This window comes from Poromitra crassiceps (assembly GCF_964638095.1).
Source record: "Poromitra crassiceps genome assembly, chromosome: 10".
In the NCBI taxonomy this organism is placed as follows: Eukaryota; Metazoa; Chordata; class Actinopteri; order Beryciformes; family Melamphaidae; genus Poromitra; species Poromitra crassiceps.
This window is the reverse complement of record NC_139631.1, coordinates 16,246,867-16,268,992: the sequence shown is the minus strand read 5'-3', so window position 1 is coordinate 16,268,992 and position 22,126 is coordinate 16,246,867. Positions and strand designations below refer to the sequence as shown.

Genomic DNA, 22,126 nt, shown 5'->3' with positions numbered 1-22,126 from the left:
ATTAGCCTTTGGCTGCAGCCCCCCTATTGCAAGATGTCTTTCAAAATCCATTGACAATACTATTGAAAATGTCAAACATCACTTCCATACAACCTCAGAATATATTTTTCTGAAGTTTTTTTTCCTCAACTATGTTTGAGTTTTGTTCTTTTTTTTAAACAAAGTCAATCACAGTCACAATCAATGCCAGTTAGAGACATCAAGAATAAACCCTTACATAAAAATAATCAATCAATGAGCAAGATACCAAATTAGAAAATAGATTGAGTGGGGGGAGTTACACAATTGGTTAGTCAAGGAGAATACTTGAAAGCGTTGAGGCCACCATGGAATTGGGAGAAGTTAAGATATGGTAACCATATTTGTGTAAACTGTACTTTTGAGGAGTGAAGTAGACGGGTCAGATATTAAAGCGTAGGGATGCAACGATAACCGGTTTTAATAACCGTGATAAAATTCTGTAGTTTCCAATTTTCATTATTAAAACCGTGAAGAAAACTCTTCCAAGCTGCCAAGTGGTTGTTTTGAAAGATCGCTTCCCATGTTACTTCCTCACCCCAACAACCCGTTTCAACAGGACATGCATCAAAATAAGGTAGACTCTCAAAATGCCATAAGATTGTGAGATCTACATAAATGACTTGCTTAAAGAACTTATGGTAAAGGTTGTGATATTACTGCCAGCCCACAACTTTTTCATCGTGGATTATGTACAGTAGAAGTGGATTAGCACACATACCAATAAAGCCACAGACAACCCGGAGTATTTTTTATTTTATTTAAAAAGTCAGATTCCACGTACTCCCAAGCAAATATTTAGTGGATTATGAACATGAATTAGACAAGGCCCCATTAGGACCGACAACTATGTCATAGCATGATTGATTCAAATTAGTACAAAATATTTACAAAATACAAATTGGGTATATCAAATGTTGACATATTTACAGTCTTGAAATACAGCAGCTAAAAAAAAAATGCTTGCACAACAAAATGACAAAAAGAATGTATGTATGAGCAAGTGCTGCTCAAGGTACTTTATCTAGTTCAGGGGATTGAATATTATGATAAACAGTTTACACAAATTAGCAGATCTACAAATCTTTCCGACTGAACATGATAATCCCCAATCTTAGATGATTGAATATCTACTGCACAATGCTCATTTTAGAGCAAATCCCCTGGATTTACACATGCCAGTCTGACTGAGGATCGATCTGATGAGAACTACTGCATGCTTCAGTAAGGAGTAGGGAAACAACCAGGCAATGATTAGACTAGTATATGAGTTTGTTTCATGATTCTGTATTAAAACTTTAGTGCCTTATGGTTAAAATAATTGGTAATCAATCAAACTATGTTACAACAATGGTTAAGAAAGTTTGCTCCAACCCATTTCTCAAAATTAAAATGATCTGTTGGAAGAACATAGGTTCGTATAGAGGTTGGATTTCCTTTGAAATTCCTCTGGATGTTCAGATCCGCAGGCTCATCGCAGTAGAGGAGCTCTAGCTTTGGGTATTGAGTGACTAAAAAGAACAAAAATGACAAAATCAGTATGACAGATACAGATCAGTGCACTACATTATCAAAACTTTTCTGTTGAATTTAAATCAAGAGTTTAGGATAAGGTCATATGATTTCCACAGAATGGAACAAACTGAATCAAGGAATTTGGTAATAAAAATGGAATCAACTGTACAAGATGGAACATTACAGAATTTTCTGTAATTTGGCTGAAATTGATCAAAAGTAGACCTAATTATCAACATCCAAAGTAAACATAATTATTGTAGTAACCTAAATGATTTCTTACTTCCAAAATAGGCTTAGAGAAATAATTAAGTTTTCGATTGGGGGTGTTTTGACAGTGGGGGGGTCGGTCTTGTGTGGGACCCGGCTTACGCCACCTCACAGCTTGGTTTTCACTTTGAGAAACATGTGTATGTGTGTATGTATCCATGTAAATTTACATGGAAAAACTGAATTTGGGGGGGGGAAATTGTGGATTTCATATGGCCCTAGTTTAGGATAAAAAAACTGCATGCATACCAACCAAATGTCATTTAACAGCACAAAGAATGTTTTCAAGATAGATTGTCAAACACAAAGAGGCTGATGGATACAAGTTAAAGACAGTAAATGTGCAAAGGAAAGTGAATAGGAGGTAGATACCAGAGCCTGGAAAAACGCATCGATTGCAAAGAGCAGCGAGCTTTACGTCCCCTTGACACAGCGCGTCTGTTACATGTCAGAAAATTAGGGGGAAAGGGGGGTGGGGGGATGGGAAATAAACATTGATTAGCAGCAGCAGAGATTACAGATGGCACAGCCAGAGAGTGGTGATATTATTGTTCAGAGGGAGGACAGAGTGCAGAGTCCAGAGAAGCTATAGCCAGTCATACTCCCGGATGGATCCCTCCTTCCTGGACGACATGCAAGGAAAGCCAGGGATAGGAAGAGTAGTAGAAACTGAGGCAGGCAGTGTTATCTGGCAACCTGACAGCGGTACATCAACAGGGTCAGATTTACTACATGTTGAGCAGTTGGTACCTGCTATCCTTGATTTGCATTGTGACCAATAAAATAAACCGGTCCATGAATATCAGGTTAGAACAATATCTGAGCAAATAAGACCCATTGGCTGGATTGCACCAACACGGATTAGTGATTGGTTAACAAAAGAAACAAAACAAAGAAAATATATTTTACATTTAATGATCAAAAACAGCAATAAAAATGAAAATAATATTCTCTAGATACTCATGCTGTTGAATTTGAATTAAAAATCAGTTACTTTGTTGCCATTTGATCTGCTAGACAAACTTCACACTATCCCCCTCTGCTGTATTAGCTTGATAACTACACTACCTGGTAACCTCTGCTTTGACACGAGTTGTAATGGCTCAGCAGAGAAGCTCAAATGTATCTTCTGTTCAGAAAAACCTTGTGGTTGAGTTAATGGAGTGTTTTCCTACAATTTTGGAGAAGAAGAAAACAGATGACACCGCTCTCAATAAAAAGGATGCTGAAGGCCTCCAGCTGACAGAAGCCTTTAACAAATCTGTGAGCGATGGAGAGACGATCCCGACTCGAGGCTTTTTGGAAGAAAATGAGAACTAAGGTATCTTTTATCTTGACTGAGTTGAGTCTGCCCGTCTCTCAGACTGCCATTATGAAAGTATAAAAAGACAAAACTGCCAGTCTTTCTTTAAAGTAAATTACGTAAAAACTGAGACGTAGTTTTTTTAATCATGACTATGTGACGGCCCAGGGCCTCTATAGTGCTGGGGCTTGGGTGTGCTGGGTATGTCTTCTTGTCTGTCTTACAGAGCCTGGAGTACCTGGTTGGCTGAGGCAGCAATCAGCTGGAGTTGGGAGCAGCTTGGCCACTGAGCCCAACCCCTACAAATGCTCAGCCAGCCTGTCATTCTCTGGCTCCCCCTGCTCTGGCCTGTGCCTTTGTTTTGGGAGTCCATTTGCTTTGTACTTTGAATTAGGTTTATTGCACATTTTTGATCTGTTGTATTTTGCACCATTTACTTTGTCTTTATATAAATAAAATTCCTTTTTACATTTTGGAACCCCTGACTTTGCTTCCCATTATTTATGGTCCTTGAGCTAGGCCATAACATGGGGGCTCGTCCAATTGTGAAGTAGCCTATAGTGTTGAATCTGACATTTGTTTTTCAAATGTTTGTTTAGGCAACTTTTTGCAAGTTTTGTGTGGAGCGTTAAAAAAAAAAGTAAAGGTGGGTTCGCTGCTATGTGAAAAAAAAAAAAAAAAAAAGCAGTGGAATTCCCTTTTGCGCTCTGTTTGGGAAGCATCAGAGGGGTAGAGGAATTGTTTTGATGAGTTTTTGAAAATTGTTTGGTGCCAGGGTATGGGATCATTTAATTAATGTGTTCTCTCTCTCTTTCTAAAATTAGACACGGGATCAGAAGGTAAGTGTTGGCCTTGCTGTGCTGCGTAAAGTGGTGAGTTATCCCTGCAGGCATAGCGCGTATCTCCTTTGGGGGTTCGTGTGCGTTGTTAAAAGTAGTGTGGGGTGAAAACGGTTGGAGCATCCCACCCCCCCACCCCCTACGTCGGCTCGGGAGCGCATCCCTGGATATGAAGGGGTCGCAGTTTTCTGTTGCCTTTTCATTCCAGCGGGCTACCAAACGGATAGAGTTCCCTTCTCTATGCGAGCGCATAACAACCCATCGCAAGTAGCCCCTGAAGTGTTAGGGTTGAGTTGATGTTAGTGTTGGTATTAAGCATAGAGGGATACTCATGTGTGGTGCGCGCAAGGGAGGTCAATACTGTACATTCTGTTTTCCGTAGGGCTGATTAGTGTGCTTATTCAATTATGGCGTCAGTGAGTGATTTCTTTGACAATCCATCAGAGGATTTTTTGGATCAGTGCACAAGAGAACAATTAATTAAAATAGCCGAGCATTACAACATAGCTGTTGGTGATAAAAGGTTGAAGGAAAATGTTAAGACTAATTTAAAAGCAAGTTTGTCTGAAATGAAAATTTTTAAAACATTACCAGCTACTGCTAGTGGGGATGGGGCTGGGGTTCAGGCCCCACATTCTGATTTGTCGTTAAACTTTGAGCAGCAGAAAGAGCTGTTAAAAATGCGTATGCTGTTGGAGAGGGAGCGAGAGGTGGAATTGGAAGGTTTAAGACAGCAGGCTGAATTGAATAGGGAGAAGTTAAAGCAGCAGACTGAGCTGGATAGGGAGAAGTTAAAGCAGCAGATTGAGCTGGATAGGGAGAAGCTAAAACAGGAAGTAGAAATGGCCAAGGTGCAAGTAGAAATGGAGAGGCTGCATCTAATTAGGGATGGTAAATTGGATGAGAGTTCGCGGAGTAGTGATTCTGCGCAGAGCAGTGGTAATTCCCGTGACATCCTGAATAGTTTACGTTTAGTGCCTAGGTTCCATGAGAAGGACGTCGACACTTTTTTCACTCTGTTTGAGCGCGTTGCAGAGGCGAGGGGCTGGGTTGATTCAGAGCGCGTAATTTTGTTGCAGTGTGTGTTGACTGGGCGTGCCCAGGAGGCATTTTCCTCAATGACTGCAAGTGACAGTCGTGATTACAATAAAGTAAAAGCGGCTGTGCTCAAGGCGTATGAACTCGTGCCTGAGGCATATCGGCAAAGGTTTCGGGGTTGGAAACGGGGTGATAAACCTTACCTTGAGTTTGCGCGTGATCTAGGAAACCATTTCAACCGATGGTGTTCCGCGTCGGATGTGACAGATTTTGACGGTCTGTGTAATTTGATTGTACTGGAACAGTTCAAAAACTCAGTCCCAGAGCGCGTTGCAATGTATTTGAGTGAAAATAAAGTGAAAACGGCGGCAGAAGCTGCTGCGCTGGCAGATGATTATCTGTTGACGCACAGGAGTAACGCAGGTGGGGAGAACCGTGTTAATGTTGGAGGGGGGCAGTTCTCTGGACGTTCTGTTGGAAGGTTTTCTTCAGAACAGAGAATGGGTCGTGAATCTCGTGGTGTTTCCGACGCAGAGTTAGTCTGTAATTTCTGCAATAAAAAAGGTCACTGGAGGCGAGACTGCGCTGCGTTCCATGCGCGTAATAGGAGCGGTGGAGACGTGAAGCCAGTGGCTTGTGCGGCACATATGTCCCATTTGGATAATCAGCCTAGTGGGAAACTTCCATCTGTTAAAGCTAAGCCTGATTTAACTTCCTACTTACCTTTTATTTCTAAAGGACATGTGTCTCTGGTCGGTGATAAGGTAAAGGTGCCAGTCACCATTTTACGCGATACAGGCGCGTTTGACTCATTTATCCTAATGTCGGCACTCCCGTTCTCCGAAGAAAGTGACACGGGCTCGTTCATGCCTGTGTTGGGCATGGGCATGTCTGTGTTTCATGTGCCAGTGCATAAACTTGTCCTGTATTCACAGTTGTTTAGAGGAGAGGTTAAAATGGCTGTGCGCCCGGCTCTGCCTATTGAGGGAGTGACTCTGATTTTGGGGAATGATGTGGCAGGGGGACGTGTGTGGGCCGACCAGCCTGATCCAGTGGTTGTCTCAGTACCACTGGGCAGCACTGGCCCCGACGAAAGTGAGAAACAGTTTCCAGAAGTGTTCAGGGCGTGCGCTGTGACGCGCGCAATGAGGGCTAATTTGGAGACTGTCAAAGCAAAAGTGGGGGACAAAGAATTGTTGTCTGACTTCTCACTGTCTAACACGCCCTTGTCTGTCTCGCATAGTGAGCTCGTGCACGAGCAAAGAGGGGACTCCACGCTGAAGGAGCTGTTCCAGTCTGTTCTGGCAACAGAGGAGGTGAAAAATCTGGCTCAGGGGTATTTCATTCAAAACGAGGTGCTGGTAAGGAAGTGGGTGCCGCATGGTGAGGGGTTTGTGGGGGACCCTATTTACCAGATTGTTGTCCCATCTAAATTCCGTGAGGTGGTGCTGCGCGTCTCTCATGATGAGTCGGGACACATGGGTGTGGGTAAAACCTACGATCGGATTTTGAGACATTTCTTTTGGCCCCGTGTTAAGAAAAGCGTTGCAGCTTACATCAAAACATGTCATACATGTCAATTAACCGGTAAGCCAAATCAAACTGTCAAAGTAGCCCCTCTGTACCAAATTCCGGCTGTTAGTCAGCCATTTGAACACCTCATTATTGATTGTGTAGGTCCTCTGCCTACGGCGCGGTCTGGTGCACAGTATTTGCTGACTGTTATGTGTCAGAGCACTAGATATCCGGCGGCGTATCCATTACGCACACTTACTGCTAAGGCCGTGGTGCGCGCTCTCAGTCAGTTTATGTCCATCTTCGGGATACCGAAAACTGTTCAAAGTGACCAAGGGTCAAATTTCACGTCACACTTGTTTGCACAGGTATTGAAACAACCGCGCGTGACGCACAATAAATCATCCGCGTACCATGCGCAAAGCCAAGGAGCGCTGGAGAGATTCCATCAAACGCTAAAGTCGTTGCTGCGTGCGTACTGTGTGCAAATGAGTGCTGATTGGGAGGACGGGTTGCCGTGGCTCTTGCTTGCTGCGAGAGAGGTGACACAGGAGAGTACGGGATTCAGTCCGAATGAGTTGGTGTTTGGTCATACTGTACGCGGGCCTTTAGCTGCCTTACAGGATGACTGGCGAGAAGATGTGCCGCCTGGAAATTTAATTGAGTATGTAAATGGTTTTAGACAACGTCTATACGCCGCTGCGGAGTTGGCGAAAAAGAAATTGGCGTGTGCACAGGATAAAATGAAACGTTTGTATGACCGGAGAGCTGAACAGCATGTTTTCACTGCAGGTGATCAGGTGTTGGCTTTGTTGCCAATCGTTGGATCGCCCTTTCAAGCTAAATTCTTGGGCCCATATACTGTAGTGAAACAGCTTTCAGAGCAAAACTATCTAATTGCCACTCCAGAACGTCGAAAACATAACCAACTGTGCCACGTGAATCTGCTAAAACCATATTACAGCCGTGCGTCTTCGGAACAGAGCGCACAGAGTGTTGGCGCTCATCCTGTGTGTATTTGTAATAAAGTGTCACCGGGCAGCGAAGCATTTTGTGGAGATGGTTTGCCTAATCATGATTCGGCGTTGTTAACTGGCAGACTAAAAAACTCTGAGGTGCTGTCAAATTTAGACAGTGTTCTGGGTCATTTACCTGAGCCACAGCGGAAACAGCTGGTGGAGTTGATCCGGGAGTGTCCAGGTTTATTCGGAGACGTGCCCTCTGTTACACATGTGATGGAGCATGACATAACGTTGCTTGACAAAAAACCAATAAAACAGCGGTTTTACAGAGTCAGTCCAGATAAACGGAAGTTTTTGGACTCTGAAATTGACTATATGTTGAAAAATGGCATCGCCGAACCTTGTGCGTCCAGCTGGGCGTCGCCTTGCTTGCTGGTGCCTAAGTCGGATAATACCCCTCGGTTTTGTTCGGACTTTAGGAAAGTCAATGCTGTAACTAAACCAGATTCGTATCCTATGCCTCGTGTTGATGATTGTATTGACCAGGTCGGTGCAGCAAAATTCATTAGTAAGTTCGATCTCCTCAAGGGATATTGGCAAGTGCCTCTGTCTCGCAGGGCACGTGAGGTTGCAGCTTTTATTACACCGAATGGGCTGTATTCTTATTCGGTCATGCCTTTTGGGTTGAGAAATGCACCCGCAACCTTCCAACGACTGATGAATAAAGTAGTTGGTAAATTGGAGGGCTGTGCGGTGTATTTGGATGATGTTGTAATTTACTCTGATACCTGGTCTGACCACGTGGAGCGCGTGAGAGCGCTGTTTGGTCGCTTGGCGGAGGCGCGCTTAACTGTTAATTTGGCAAAGTGTGAGTTTGCCAGAGCGACAGTGACGTACCTTGGTCGGGAGGTCGGGCAGGGTGAAGTGCGCACCCTCCGTGCTAAAGTAGAAGCGGTTGATCAGTATCCTGCTCCAACAACAAAAAAAGAGCTTCAACGATTTCTTGGTCTAATCGGCTACTACAGATGTTTTTGTAGGAATTTTGCGACTGTGGCTGCTCCATTGACTGACCTTCTAAAAGGGGATGTAAAGTATCTTTGGTCCCCTGTCTGCCAAAAGGCTTTTGTAACTGTTAAAGGAATCCTCTGTGAATCTCCTGTCCTGGCTGCTCCGTGCCTGGATAGGCCTTTTAAGTTACAGGTCGATGCCAGTCATGTTGGTGCTGGTGGAGTGTTGTTACAGGAGGATGATTTTGGCATTGACAAACCTGTTAGTTTTTTCTCTAAAAAGTTCAACAGATACCAATTAAATTATTCTGTAATAGAAAAGGAAGCCTTAGCTCTGATTTGGTCTCTACAACAATTCCAGGTGTATGTGGGTTCAGGGCCTGTGTTGGTGTATACAGATCACAACCCTTTAACATTTTTAAACTCCCTGCACTGTCCGAATCAGAGGCTTATAAGATGGTCCTTATTTCTTCAGTCTTATATTTTGGATATACGCCACATTAAGGGAAAGGACAATATAGTTGCGGACGCTTTGTCCAGGGCCCCATGGCAGTAGACTTGTTCATCATGTGATTTCTAATCTTGTTGTCTCTGTTTCTCTCTTAAAAAGCTTCAAGGATCCAGTTGCTGAGAGGAGATATGAGGCAGTAAGATGAACAGAAAGACATGTGAACAAGTAATGGGTTTATTTTGAGTAGTGTATATAAATTTGTATTTTGATAACCAGTTTTCTTCAACTTTAATGTATTGTGCATTTAGCGCTCATGTACAGTACATACTTTATTTTGCTTGGTGTTCAGGTTTCCCCTTGGGACCCTGTCTTTATGGGGGGGGGTGTGACGGCCCAGGGCCTCTATAGTGCTGGGGCTTGGGTGTGCTGGGTATGTCTTCTTGTCTGTCTTACAGAGCCTGGAGTACCTGGTTGGCTGAGGCAGCAATCAGCTGGAGTTGGGAGCAGCTTGGCCACTGAGCCCAACCCCTACAAATGCTCAGCCAGCCTGTCATTCTCTGGCTCCCCCTGCTCTGGCCTGTGCCTTTGTTTTGGGAGTCCATTTGCTTTGTACTTTGAATTAGGTTTATTGCACATTTTTGATCTGTTGTATTTTGCACCATTTACTTTGTCTTTATATAAATAAAATTCCTTTTTACATTTTGGAACCCCTGACTTTGCTTCCCATTATTTATGGTCCTTGAGCTAGGCCATAACAACTAAGACATGACTAAAAAAGGTTTCAAATTAAACTAGGTTTCAGATTTGATGCAACATAATTTATTCATAAACCATGACTGAATCCAGTTTAAAAAGTGAATCCTTGTTGGTGCAGCCCACCCTGAGAAAGAGAAGTGATTACGACTTAAACCAGTATCTTGAGCATGAAGGGGGGGAAAAGAAAGTGTGTTGAGCCTCTGGATTCAGGCTGGCTTTACACAGGCACAAAAGATTAGATTTTTAACTCTTTGTTCCACAGATCAGATCGCCCCGCGGCTGTCAAAACATGGGACAAACCACACGAAACCTGATTCTCCCTGTTTGGACAGCCAAAAAAAAAAGATCTGATCTGCTTAAACAGAGAACTGAAAATCGAATTTCCTGTTGGTGTGCAAATGCAGCCCAAGTCTCAATATGGCTCAGAGTGGGGTCTGAGGGAGCTTGCCTGCAGATGGACCTGTGCCATGTTTAAGTTGAGCAGAGTGCCTGTGTTGGCTGTGTCTCTATGGCTGCCACAGGGCTCACAACACACCGGGTCTCTGTCGCCAGCCACTACATGTAAGTTGCCTAGGGACCTGGCCAGCCTGGTGTGGCACAGGGAGCTGGCAGAGAGAAGGGAAGCGGTTAATTACCTCCAGATGGAGCCATGAATGGCTATAGCCTCTTGGTTGCCTTTCATGTGTGTGTCAAAAATGATACATATCAAAACCAATACAGGACTGCAGCAATACGACAACATTTTCTCGACAATCAGATTATATATTGGGGGGAAAAGGTGCAAACCACAACACTAAGAAGCTGTGCCTCCATCCATGACAATAGATCTGGAGACTTGCTGAGTGCGTGAGTGCAGAGCCACTGACCTTCCCCCAACCCCGCTGGCTGGAAGCGAGGTTCTGGTCCTCTTCCTGCTGTCTGAGTGGTCAGACAGAGCCACGGGGTTGATGCTCTGGCCACTGGACTGCAAGATGATCCTGCTACAGAGCAGAAACACAGATTATAGCTTGTGGCTGTTCTGAGTCACTGCATGCTGGGGGGGACACGGGGACACACACGCACGCGCGCGCGCACACACACACACACACACACACACACACGGCTCAAACTTTACCTTAGGGATTGTGATGACGACCTGGTGTGAATCTTATTCTCTTCTTGTCTGTGAAAGCACAAGCAATATGACATTAGAGAAATACACAAAGCTTTTAGGGAAAGGTGATGGGATACAGGTGGAGACAGACAGGAGGAGGGCAAAAATAAGATTCTGTGTGGAGATAAGCAAGAAGCAGCCATGAAATCAGAAATAATTTGTTATACATTCTGCCAGAGTTGCGCCATTTTTTCCACAATGCAGAAGAATTATTATTGCAGCTTCAGCTGTGGCAGCCAGAGGAGTTAAGTGAAGCCAAATATGTCCCAGAAAAAGCCAGGAGGTGGCGCTAATCAAAACAGGAGGTCAAAGTGAGAGTAATTTGCCTTTGCACCATGTTATCATTCTTGATCAGTGATTCTAAAGAAGGCGTTGCGGTCTGTCGAGGAATTTAACTTGCGACAGCTGACAACTGGAAAACACACGAACCAGAAAAGGATGGTGCTTGAAGATAAAGGGAGAAAATGGGAACATTTTGTCGTACAAAAACATTAATTAATAATAATTAATATAAGAGTTTCTCAGTACAACTCAATCACCAACAATCTACCACAAGCCACGCATGGCTGGCAGGGAGCAGGCAGGGGCCTCTGCTCTTGTGCATTTTAAGAACAGACCATCTCCGCTCACCAGCAGGACGTTTATTCTCCTCGCAGAAAGGGCAAAGCAACCGATTTGTTTGTACTTGGATTGGGGGTTATAGAAGATGAGGGGCTCACTTACAGCATTCTCAGTTAGAGCTCCAGTAGGGGGGGGAGCAGGACAGGGGTTTTGGGCCGTAGGACTCATTGAAATCCTAACCCGTCTATACAGAAATGCAGGATGGAAGAAGGGAAGCCATACACAATCCACCACAGGGCAAGGCTACACAGGGAGGACAGCAGCATGGCTACCAGCCATCTGAAAGGAGGACAAATCCAACAACAAGAGCAAAAAGAAAAGGAAAGGAAAGGAAGGAGACACAAGAGACGTCCGGGCAGGACAGAAAGCCTCGAATGTTCTGCTTTTCCATTGGGACTGGATTAGCTTACATAACTCAGCCTGGCATCCAACCGTGTCTGTCAGCAAGCCGCTGTTAACAATTTGCCATGCATATTTAATTTATGTGTGTGAACGCATCTAAAAATGGTCAAAATGAAAAAAATATTCTGCGTCCATTATGAATGAATTGCGTTCTTCAAAAAGGACTAATTTAAAAAAAGACGATGGCATCTGCACAGACTGCATTGTACAAAGACATGAACCTGAAGGAGGACACAAAGCTGGGACGGTGTGCATACACTGATCCAGTCACAAATGCAATGGAAAAGCAACAGGCAACTGACAGTGAACCCAGCCCAAAGTTGACTACATGTTCCACACAAACAGGTCAAACACAGAGGCATGTGCATCTCTCTCACACACACACACACACACACACACACACACACACACACACACACACACACACACACACACACACACACACACACACACACACACGTCCAAAGGTTTCATGCCTGCTGCCATGCATGAAAGGCAGAAGAGGTCTCGCATAGTTTCATAAAACTCCTAACTCATCTCCACTGCAATTCAGCATGCACTTCAGTGTTACATAATAAGACAAACAATGGAGCCAGATGGTGAAGTTCAGCTGGGAGTTAGATGTTTGTGTTGCAATTCATATTCTGTCTGATCTGGTATTTGGACTGATTATGTGCCAGCAGAAAGTGAACTCCCTTCTGAAAACGGACAGAGAACTAAATCTACAATTCTACATCCCACTGTCTCTTCTGTGACTGCCATGAATTTATTTCATCTACACCATTACTTTAGAGTCTTAGGAGGCATTTTGCCCCTCCCCCCCGCCCACCCTCGAACAAAAGCGTTATAATAAAGCCACAAATTAAACCAATAAACACCATTAGTCCAATGAAACAACAACACTGAAGTCCAAGTGGCAATTTCCCTAAAAAAAAGACGTGCAGTTTTCATGGTTTGCCAGGCAAGTTGGCGACTCAAAAAAAATCTTAAGCAAGGACCTATTGCAGAATGCAGATCAGAGCCAGGGCCAATGTTCCTCTTCCAAATATTTTTCTTATGGTAAGCGCCAAGTCAGCGGTGCCAGCCGAGCACTAAAACATTTGATTCAACTAATCAAGATCTTTCCTTTTTTATGTCTGGAAAAAATGCAATAAAACCATTTGAATAATAATAATAACTAATCAAGACATTGTTGTAAAACCGTGATTAGTTGACTAATTAGCTCGACTCGAGAGCTTGACTCAGAGGATATCTTGGATAAGCCTTGATATCAACGCAGAACAACTCAACAGTGTCTATGAGTGCCAGATAATGAAAAAGGCGTGTAAATGTATTGCATCCATTAAATGCATATCCACTTCACACCATAGTCATCCAAAGGAAGAAAGAAAAAAAAAAAATCAATCAGCCATACCGTTAGCCATACCATTCATTTGGCACAGCAACCATTTCTACAGGAAGAGGATGTCAGCTAGAAAGGAAGTGGCGTGCACTTACCTCCATCATACAAAACCTCACATCCTCTCTCTGTTTCTCCTCTCCCCCACTCTCTCTCTCTCTCTCTCTCTGCCTCTCTCTGCTATCTTTTGAACGGCAGGCAACACACCGGCCACACCGTACCCATGAGGCTGCAGCAGAACACTACCGCCTGCCTGGCACGGGACAACAAAAGCCATGGGTACATCGGCAGCGGCTGGTCAACCATCATCAGCCATGCTGACGCCCAACCTTCCATGGATGGATTTACACAGGCACAAATTATCTTTTTTTTTTTTTTTTTGCATTTTCACCTTTAGACAGGACAAAATAAAAGAGACAGGAGAATCGTGGGAGAGAGGGTGGCGATGACACACGACAAAGGTCCTGGGCCAGATTCAAACTAAGGATGTAACCATATACCGTTTTACCGCGCTATCGAGCAACCACCATTATCATATCGTAAGCTTTCCCTGTAATACCATGCCCACAATATGTGGGTACAATATGCCCACATATTGTGCCCACAATATATGGGTACAATATGCCCACTACAAATAAGTTTATTATGAAGTGAACCATTATTCATCATAATGGAGGACCCTTGTAAACATTCTCATATTAGTTTTTCTTCACAGCAAAATACGTTTGTTTTTTCGATGGGCTATAGTATGGTTAATTAAGGGGGGGGATTAATACTGTGAAATACCGTATACCATGATATTTTGATAGATACTGTACTGTATCGTACTGTGAAATTTCATATACCGTAAATTTCGGACTATAAGCCGCGGCTTTTTCCCCGTTTTTTGGCCCTGCGGCTTATATAACGGTGCGGCTTATCTATGGATTTTTTCGAGGGGAAAAAAAAAAAAAAACGGAATTCTCTCTTTTTTAGCACTCTTTCTAACTATAAATCCACTTCTGTTTTAATTTCCTCTCTTGCCCTCTTTTCACCACACCGCGGACACTGTGTGCACTGTAAAAAAAACACAGGTGGTGTTGTGTTATGTTGTTTTGTTGAAATGTTAATAAATGGGAGCTTCCTCAAACAGCCATCTCTTTCCCGACAATCCCCTCTGTGCATGAACCCTTACATATGGTAATTAAACATTAAAACACAAAAAAAAAAAAAAAAAAAAAAAAAAAAACATTAAAACACATGCGGCTTATAGTCCGGTGCGGCTTATATATGTAACAAACAGGCAATTTTGCTGCTGCGGCTTATACTCCGGTGCGGCTTATAGTGCGGAAATTACGGTAGTTACATCTCTTATTCAAACCCAGGACATCTTGTCCACATCAGGTCATGGTACACTCTCTCAGTCTAGACAACCGAGCCACCAGTATTATGCTCAAATGATCTGTTTTTAAAAGGATTTACAGCACAGATCCGACTTTTTTCAGTTTCATAAACTGGGCACGGGGTTTCACCACCCCGTTCAGATAGCTGTGGAAAGGTTAGATCTGTGCCTCTAGTCTTAGTATGATTCATAATTGCAGTATTAGCGGCAACTATTGGAAGACAACGCTTCCATAGTGATTTAGACAGTTACTCAATACATTTTTCCAGTTAAGAAATGTAATGCCAACGGTTTTGATAAAATAACACAACATACGTTGAGGCTGTAAACATTTACATTTACACTTCCAGAACTGGTTAAACAGATTTTTTTTTTTTTTTGTCATTTCCAGACTATATCTTCAACCTCCAGATCTTTTGTGCCTGTCACAATCCAGCCCTTGACAAAAACGGTAACCTTCCTGAAGACCAACAGACATCTGTAATCCAGCTCTCAAAACAAGTCTGTCATTCACTCTATGGCCTAATACTTCACTCTATACACCCTTGCCTTGACTTATTGGCCATCCTTATCACTCACTCATGGATAACAGATGGACATGGAATGAATTTGTGTGACACTTCATCGATAGCTGATGCCGTTTAGTTCACAGAAACATAAGAGCAGATGTAGAAGGGAGTTATTGACTACAGGGACACATCATCAATAAATCATAGTTATTAGGATGACACTGCCATGGTATGGCTAAGGGAGAGAGCGGCTCTGACAGATTAGCCATTCCAAAACCCTGACACAAACAGAACAGGCCAGCTGACTGCACTGAACTGCGGAAATCTGATACACAGCCTACTGTAAGGGAAAACGCTCTGGGAATGAAATGATGAGAATGATAAACAACAGAAGAACACATCTGGTCTTTTTGCAAATCTTTTGTCAAATCATAAGTTACTTTTGATTGGACAAAAGATTCGTAAAGACCATCATAAGTTACTTATGATTTGATACAACGGGACTGACAAGAGGAGAGGCGTGGCTTTTGTTTACAACACTGAAACACATTGGTGTGTGATGCATGATGGGAGTTGCAGGCTGCTTGGGTACTTACGATAGCGAACCTGTGGATGATCTGGCCTGCCTCTTGCTCTTCAGGGCTCGCAGCTTATCACCCTGTGTGAGACCATTCCTCTCGTCTTCATCGTTGTACTGAAGATTAGCCAGGGAAAGAGAGAAAAGGTGGGGAACAGGCAGGGTAGGGTTGGTATCAAGAACCGGTTCAAGTTCAAATATCCAAAAACCGTGGATTCGATAAGGCACGTGCATTTCGATTCTGCTTCTCGGCTCATATTTCAGTCACACTCCCGAGTTAACTGCAGCGAGCATTTTAGAGTCCATAAAAGACAAAAAGTTGCACTTCTCTGCGAGGACATGCTACGCGGGACCTAATGTCACGTCGTTATGTCAACAAAGCATGTGAGAAGAGACACTTCAGTTTCATCCTGGACCACGGCTGACCGCAGCATCCTTCCGGAGAAGGCTGACATGCTCATCAGCTCTTCTTTTTTCCTCTCCAAAAAATATTGAAATCAGAACCGAGATTCGATGAGCAGAATCGGAAACGATACAATTTAAACGATACCCACCCCTAAGGCGGAGTAATTCGTCTTATTTGTTCATTAGGTTATTATTCTCTTTTCCTGCTTATGGAAGTATTTCCAAAAATCCTAAAATCACTTGGACATTAAATTCAAGGGAAATTGTCTTGTTTGGTGAAATGTAAGTACTCCAAATTTGAATATTTGGCTTCATTTTGGGTTAAGACAATGGTCAAAAGTAGACAATGTAGGGGCCTCTATCAACACAAATATCCATCATTGATTTTTCCTCAGGATGTTAACAGTTGATCCTCAAATGGAGAGATTTTAATATAATATTAAGTACTTTTAATGCCACCCATTCTTTTCTAAAAACCTTTAAGGCCTTATTATTTTTTTCCTAAAATCCCCAATGTTATTAATACAGGGACTTTCAAGGCCAGTACAAACCCTATGAAAACTTGTGAAGTGTGGAAAGTGCATTATTTCATTTTCAAAACTCACCAGTTCCACTTCTTCTTTCTTGGGCGTCCTGTTCTTGTTGCTCCCATTGATGGTGATGTCATCCACTCCGGACAGGATCCTGGTGACGGCCATCTTGCCGTTCTCCCGTTCGTCCAGCATCTTCTCCCGGAACACATCTCCCTCTGCCCAAAGACTGCTCTGCTGGCTGCCGTGCATAATTACAACAAACCGTGAGAGTGAACTCCTGGCTTCCCTGCCAAGCCGCTACCACCATCATTCATTTAGCTTACTCAGCAGATCTGTCTTCTGCTCAAGGTCATATGAAACAGACGTTGGCAGTATAATGAGTTCTGGTCAAGGTCATATGAAACAGACGTTGGCAGTATAATGAGTTGTCTACAAAACAAACCTGAAACTGTGAGTTTCTAAAAAAATAGTGTCGTTGTTGGGCGAGAACCTCGGAACTCTAGGTTTGATGATCTTCATGTTTAAACTTAAATTTAAAGTTTACATGCGCATCTGTGGGTTCGGGAAAACCCCTGACTCTTAGTCTGAGGAGACCTTTCAAAATCTCATTGGATATACTGACAAAGTGCATGAAATGAAGCTTTTGTTATTCCTGAAAAAACTGAAGACCTACTCCTCAACAAAGTTCTGCTGAGGCCCGATGACAGATCCTGGTCGGCAGATGCGTATCCAGGCGATGGCCTCCGCAGCAGTCAGGCGGTAATGCTTCATCATGTAGCAGCCGATCAGAGTGCCGGTTCGCCCCAGACCAGCTGAAACAGAGTCGGCATGGCATGAAACCAAACTGTGCATCAACAAACAGGACGATGTAAACCGGTTAAACAGATACTGCAGTGTGTCCGTTTCTCCAACGTTTATTCAAAAGATTAAACGAATCATCAAAGCATCTCAAGAAAGGCGGCTTCCATCATTGGGCTTGATGACAAGCTCTGAAGTATTGAGGGCTGTTTGCTTCCTAATTAGTAGGTGCTATAGTTAGCCATGTTAATTAATTTAATAGTAACATTATGAAAGCCAATAATTGAAAACATAGATGCAAATGGAGCATCTTCCACCACCCAGTCAGTCAGAAGAGAATGACCAATCTAGGTTTCTGGCAGTGTGAACACAGGCTTTTTGATCCACATTGGTGGATGTTTGCTACCTTTGCAGTGGACGGCAATAGCTCCTTCTGCGTCCTCACAGATGTCGAGGAACTTCCTGACGATGTTGTCGTTTGGCGTACTCCCGTCCACGAAGAACAGGTCGTGGTGCTCAAAGCCCGAGTCCGTGAAGCGCCTGGCGTCATACATCTTCTTGTTGAGCCGGACGATAGCAGTGATGTTGTGTTTCCTAAAGTAAGGGAAGTAGGCCTCGGGCGCGTGGAGAGGATACCCTGAAGTGAGAGTGAGAGTCTCATGAGGTCAGCAGCAGCTACTAAAACAAGGGTAGAGTCAGTTGAAAGAAAGAACACGGTTTGTTGCACTTACCATTCTCTATTTTGCTTTTTGGGTGAGGACCGCTGAATGCAAGGAACTTTCCTGGAATGATCCAGTTGAAATCTCCATTTTCTGCTCTCTGCAACAGCAACACAGAGCCAAATAAAAACCGTAACCAGAGCTTCTCATGCGCATAAGGACAGATTATACTTGCTGCTGGCTATGCGTTAGCGTGCCTATCGTCTGTTTGGAGCTTTGGTCATGCATATCCTATCCAAATTAACGCTACATGTATGCTCCAAACGGACGCACACGAACGCGTAGTTACAAGCAAGTATATCTCTGCCCTAAGAATGATATGTCCGATTTGTCTTCACCACATATTGCTTGATACCTCATAGTGCTCATATTCTTCCACGTCAAAGTTGGAGAAGTCAAGCCAGCCAAACTGCAAAGCCTGGGAAATAATTGATTTCATTAGGGGCATGACGTAGCGCACACACACACAAGTTATGTTGTCATAAAAGTTATGTAAATTAAGTGACGTACCTTGTGGACAGCACGCAGGCAATCTAAAATGTTCAGGTTGTACATGCAGGTTCCAAATGAAGCATCTCTGTGGAAAAATAACATATGTTTTACACACTACAAAGTAACAACCTATTCAACATCCCTTTAAACAAAACAAGACAAATGTTTGGCCAGAACGTAAATGGCTGATCTCCCCACTGAAGAATAGCCCGTCTCCTCTTCTCACTCCAATTGCTCTAAAATTAAATGAATCCTTTACCAAAATCTCTTCTACCTCCTTAGCTCTTGTTTTATATCTTTTCCAAGCACTTCTCTCTTTACTCAACCCTTCTATGGCTGGCCACAAGACAGGAGATTACAGCCGTAGACCCTTCTAATTGGGTGATGTTGGAAGCTTATATTTCGGTTGCACTAGATAGGCGTGCCAGGCCAGCTGCATGCTAAATGTATAATGCATCAGTGCATAGTTACCTGAATGGAAGGTATGTGGAGTTCCTTGACACCAGCAGACTGTAGGTCTCCTCTGGCGTCATGTGCAGATGCATTACCTTCAAATAAAAGCTAACATTCAGCATGTGTATTGTATTTCATTCCTCTGTGTGTGTGTGTGTGTGTGTGTGTGTGTGTGTGTGTGTGTGTGTATGTATGTATATATATATATATATATATAAATAAACATATATCAAGATATATATATATATCTTAAATCAGTGTACACACTTACTGCATATGAGCCAATGAGGTAGGCAGCATTGGCTTGCTTCTTTTGGTCTCCACAGGTATAAAATATGATCTTCTTCCTTGAGATTGTAATGGACTGTCACAAGAAAAATTAATATTAATAATAAACCCAATAGCTTCATTTGACTCATTGAAATGAATACTGTGAATACCACCTGACTTAAAAAAAAAAAAAAAACCTTTGTAACCTAAAATGCAGTGTCTTCTTTTGAACAGCTTCAGTGGTTCGTGGTAAATGGTAATTCAGTGGTAAATACAGATCCGATGTTACTGATTAACCTGAGGTTTCGCCTCGCCTTCTCTCTTGCAATTAAGTGCAATTCCAAGCAGTGGGTTACTTTACCTTGAGCTTCTTTGTCAGCTTGCAACAGAAGCGATAAAACATGGCCAGGTTGAGGGGACCAAAGTCCGCATAGAAGCTGAGAGGGAGAGAGGGAGATAGAGAGAGATAGCGAGAATAAAGAGTGTGTCAGAGTGGCTATTTGTGCCATCTGCTACAGTCTCTAGGGGAGTCTCACTGGATAAAATCAGCTACTTCAGACTGACACAGTGAAATCACTGACAGAGCAAGGGGCTATATTTGGAAGCATTTGATGCTAGAGTGGGTCAGTCAGAACAGGACACAAAGTGACAAAGACAAGAGGTCTTTTTTGTTCTACTGGCACAAAAATGGCTACAAAAGGTCAGTCGTTCCCTCTCCTGTGGCCACACGAAACAAGAGCCCATTGAAGCAGCTCTGTCCTCTCCTAAGAGCTCTGAAACAGCTATTGTTAGTGAAGTGCTTTTACTCATTTGGTCTGTCTGGCTTTAATGTGTATTGTGGTTATTTGAATTTCTGACAAAATACCAAGGACACATTTCCACAATAATGCAGTAGACACGCATGGACAGTCGGGACACTGGTGTTCTTAAATATTATACTTTCAGCAGTGCACTGTTTTGGCAACCACCATGAACTTGAACAGGCTTTCTATGTAAGTACTAGGCATCTCGCGCGCTCAATTCCGGGCTCGCCTGCCCTGTAGCTCGCTGAGCTGGCCCTGCAGCTTGCATACGCAGCTCGTCTGCTGCGTGGCCTCGCCCACAGCTCGTCTACTGCGTGGCCTCGCCTGCGCTATTGGCGTGTGCGCGCGGGGGTGTGTGTGTTGCTCACAAAATGTTATTGCCTTTAAGTTTACATCCTTGCAGGGGGTTGTGTGTCCCTTAAGTTTACATCAGTGCCTATGACATGTCATAAGATGGTTTGCTCTTATGAAATCATCAGTGGGACAAAAATTGAAACAGAGAACATTGTCCACTTGCTCCCTTTTATAATAGAAGTTAGTGAGGGGGGGCAGATATTTGCACATAGAAAGAAGCTATGGAGTGAGTAATTGCCTGCTGATAATTGATATGATAAATTATAAATAAAATAAATAAATACATAAATAAATCAGATTAGCGTATTCTGTCAAACCAGTTTGAGCACTTTCAGACACCAGCTCTCTCGGATGATACAAGGTGTGGATACTGACCTGATACTGACGGGTTTTATTCACTCTCATTTAAACGGCCAAGAGCAAAGCCCACAAATAACGCAACAACCATGCACCGTCCTTTACCAGCCGAGCTCGATCCAAATCAAATGCACAGCTGTGATCAGAGATTGAGAACTTACTTCTCATATGCCAGCTCTTCATCTATGCAGAAACAGTGTCGTTCAGTTGTACTCTTTATCTTTTGATGAAGTATGGCGAAATAGAGCTGATCTGGGGAGAAACACGACAAAGTTACGTTAAAAGCATAATGATATTTTACTCTTGCACACATACGCAACGCATGTCTTCTCGCCAACAGTTTTTCTTCCACAACTAGCTGCTTAATGGCTTTTCTGCAACTTACCCTTTACGATCTCAATACTTTTAGAGGGAACATCGTCCGCGGTCATCTTGGCTACAGTTTTAAACATGACGTTTTGCAAAGAAGTACCAGGCTGTTCTTCACGAGAACGCGCGCATAGTTATTAAAATGCACGCTGCTGTGCGTAAAGGTGAGAAGACTGCAGTTAAAATTGGTAAATGAAAAGTTTACACAGCTTTACTGCAAAGTCTTCGACCTCGACTTAACAACAACGACAAAGTTAAAATCCGAAAAGGGAGGGGGAGTAGCGTCCGACCGTGCGTAATGCGCACTCTGCTAAAAATGAACTGTAATCGAGCTCCTCCCCTCTCGGCTACATGAAACGCCATTTGCTGCGAGCGATCCAGGGCGCTACACTATTGCACGCCACGCCTGTCAATCAAGCTTCACCCCGCCTCTTGCAGTTTAAAGTTATACACATACGACACATGATAGGCCCTGGGAACTGGTTCTGCTGGGAAGGCTGCCCAAACGGTTGCTAGGACGATGGCTCGGCCTGTAAGATTAGAGATATTACTTCAGTGAACCGCCCTCTTTGTCTCGACTCGTCTCTCGGATTTCCCCAATCTGCGTGGAGATGTTCATGAAGCAAGAAACACGAAGCGCTGTGGATTTATTTAGATGAGATTTAAAATAGTTTCGCTTGCATTTTTTGCGGGAATATGTCAATGATAACTGATGCCACACGCAGATTTTATCTGGCTCTCACACACACGCACATAGAACATCCACAAAACAAGACGATCCACACCGGAGAAGGCATAAAAACACACTGGTGCAGTGGTGTAAATCGTGTAAATACTGCTGACATGTTGCATTTTAT

At 43.3% G+C, this 22,126-nt stretch overlaps 1 protein-coding gene across 5 annotated transcripts in view; it reads right to left on the bottom strand.

Moving 5' to 3' along the window:
• Positions 1 to 778: 778 nt before the first annotated feature.
• Positions 779 to 22,126, bottom strand: part of cdc14b (cell division cycle 14B) — a gene marked incomplete at its 5' end in the record, with an annotated part of 21,701 nt that continues 353 nt past the window's right edge. The window contains 16 exons of one of the 5 annotated variants that reach the window (XM_083644961.1): positions 779 to 1,529; positions 10,123 to 10,279; positions 10,541 to 10,654; positions 10,789 to 10,836; positions 15,736 to 15,833; positions 16,727 to 16,892; positions 17,328 to 17,466; positions 17,859 to 18,089; positions 18,184 to 18,271; positions 18,527 to 18,589; positions 18,682 to 18,748; positions 19,135 to 19,211; positions 19,388 to 19,480; positions 19,748 to 19,823; positions 21,062 to 21,152; positions 21,286 to 21,549. In XM_083644961.1, coding sequence (XP_083501087.1) covers positions 1,509 to 1,529; positions 10,123 to 10,279; positions 10,541 to 10,654; positions 10,789 to 10,836; positions 15,736 to 15,833; positions 16,727 to 16,892; positions 17,328 to 17,466; positions 17,859 to 18,089; positions 18,184 to 18,271; positions 18,527 to 18,589; positions 18,682 to 18,748; positions 19,135 to 19,211; positions 19,388 to 19,480; positions 19,748 to 19,823; positions 21,062 to 21,152; positions 21,286 to 21,352 — 1,596 coding nt within the window. In that variant the 3' untranslated portion in view covers positions 779 to 1,508. Of the gene's footprint in view, positions 1,530 to 2,175; positions 2,242 to 10,122; positions 10,280 to 10,540; positions 10,655 to 10,788; positions 10,837 to 13,375; positions 13,503 to 15,735; positions 15,834 to 16,726; positions 16,893 to 17,327; positions 17,467 to 17,858; positions 18,090 to 18,183; positions 18,272 to 18,526; positions 18,590 to 18,681; positions 18,749 to 19,134; positions 19,212 to 19,387; positions 19,481 to 19,747; positions 19,824 to 21,061; positions 21,153 to 21,285; positions 21,550 to 22,126 lie in introns of those variants that run through there. The other 4 variants (XM_083644959.1, XM_083644962.1, XM_083644960.1 and 1 more) reach the window with 4 other exon arrangements.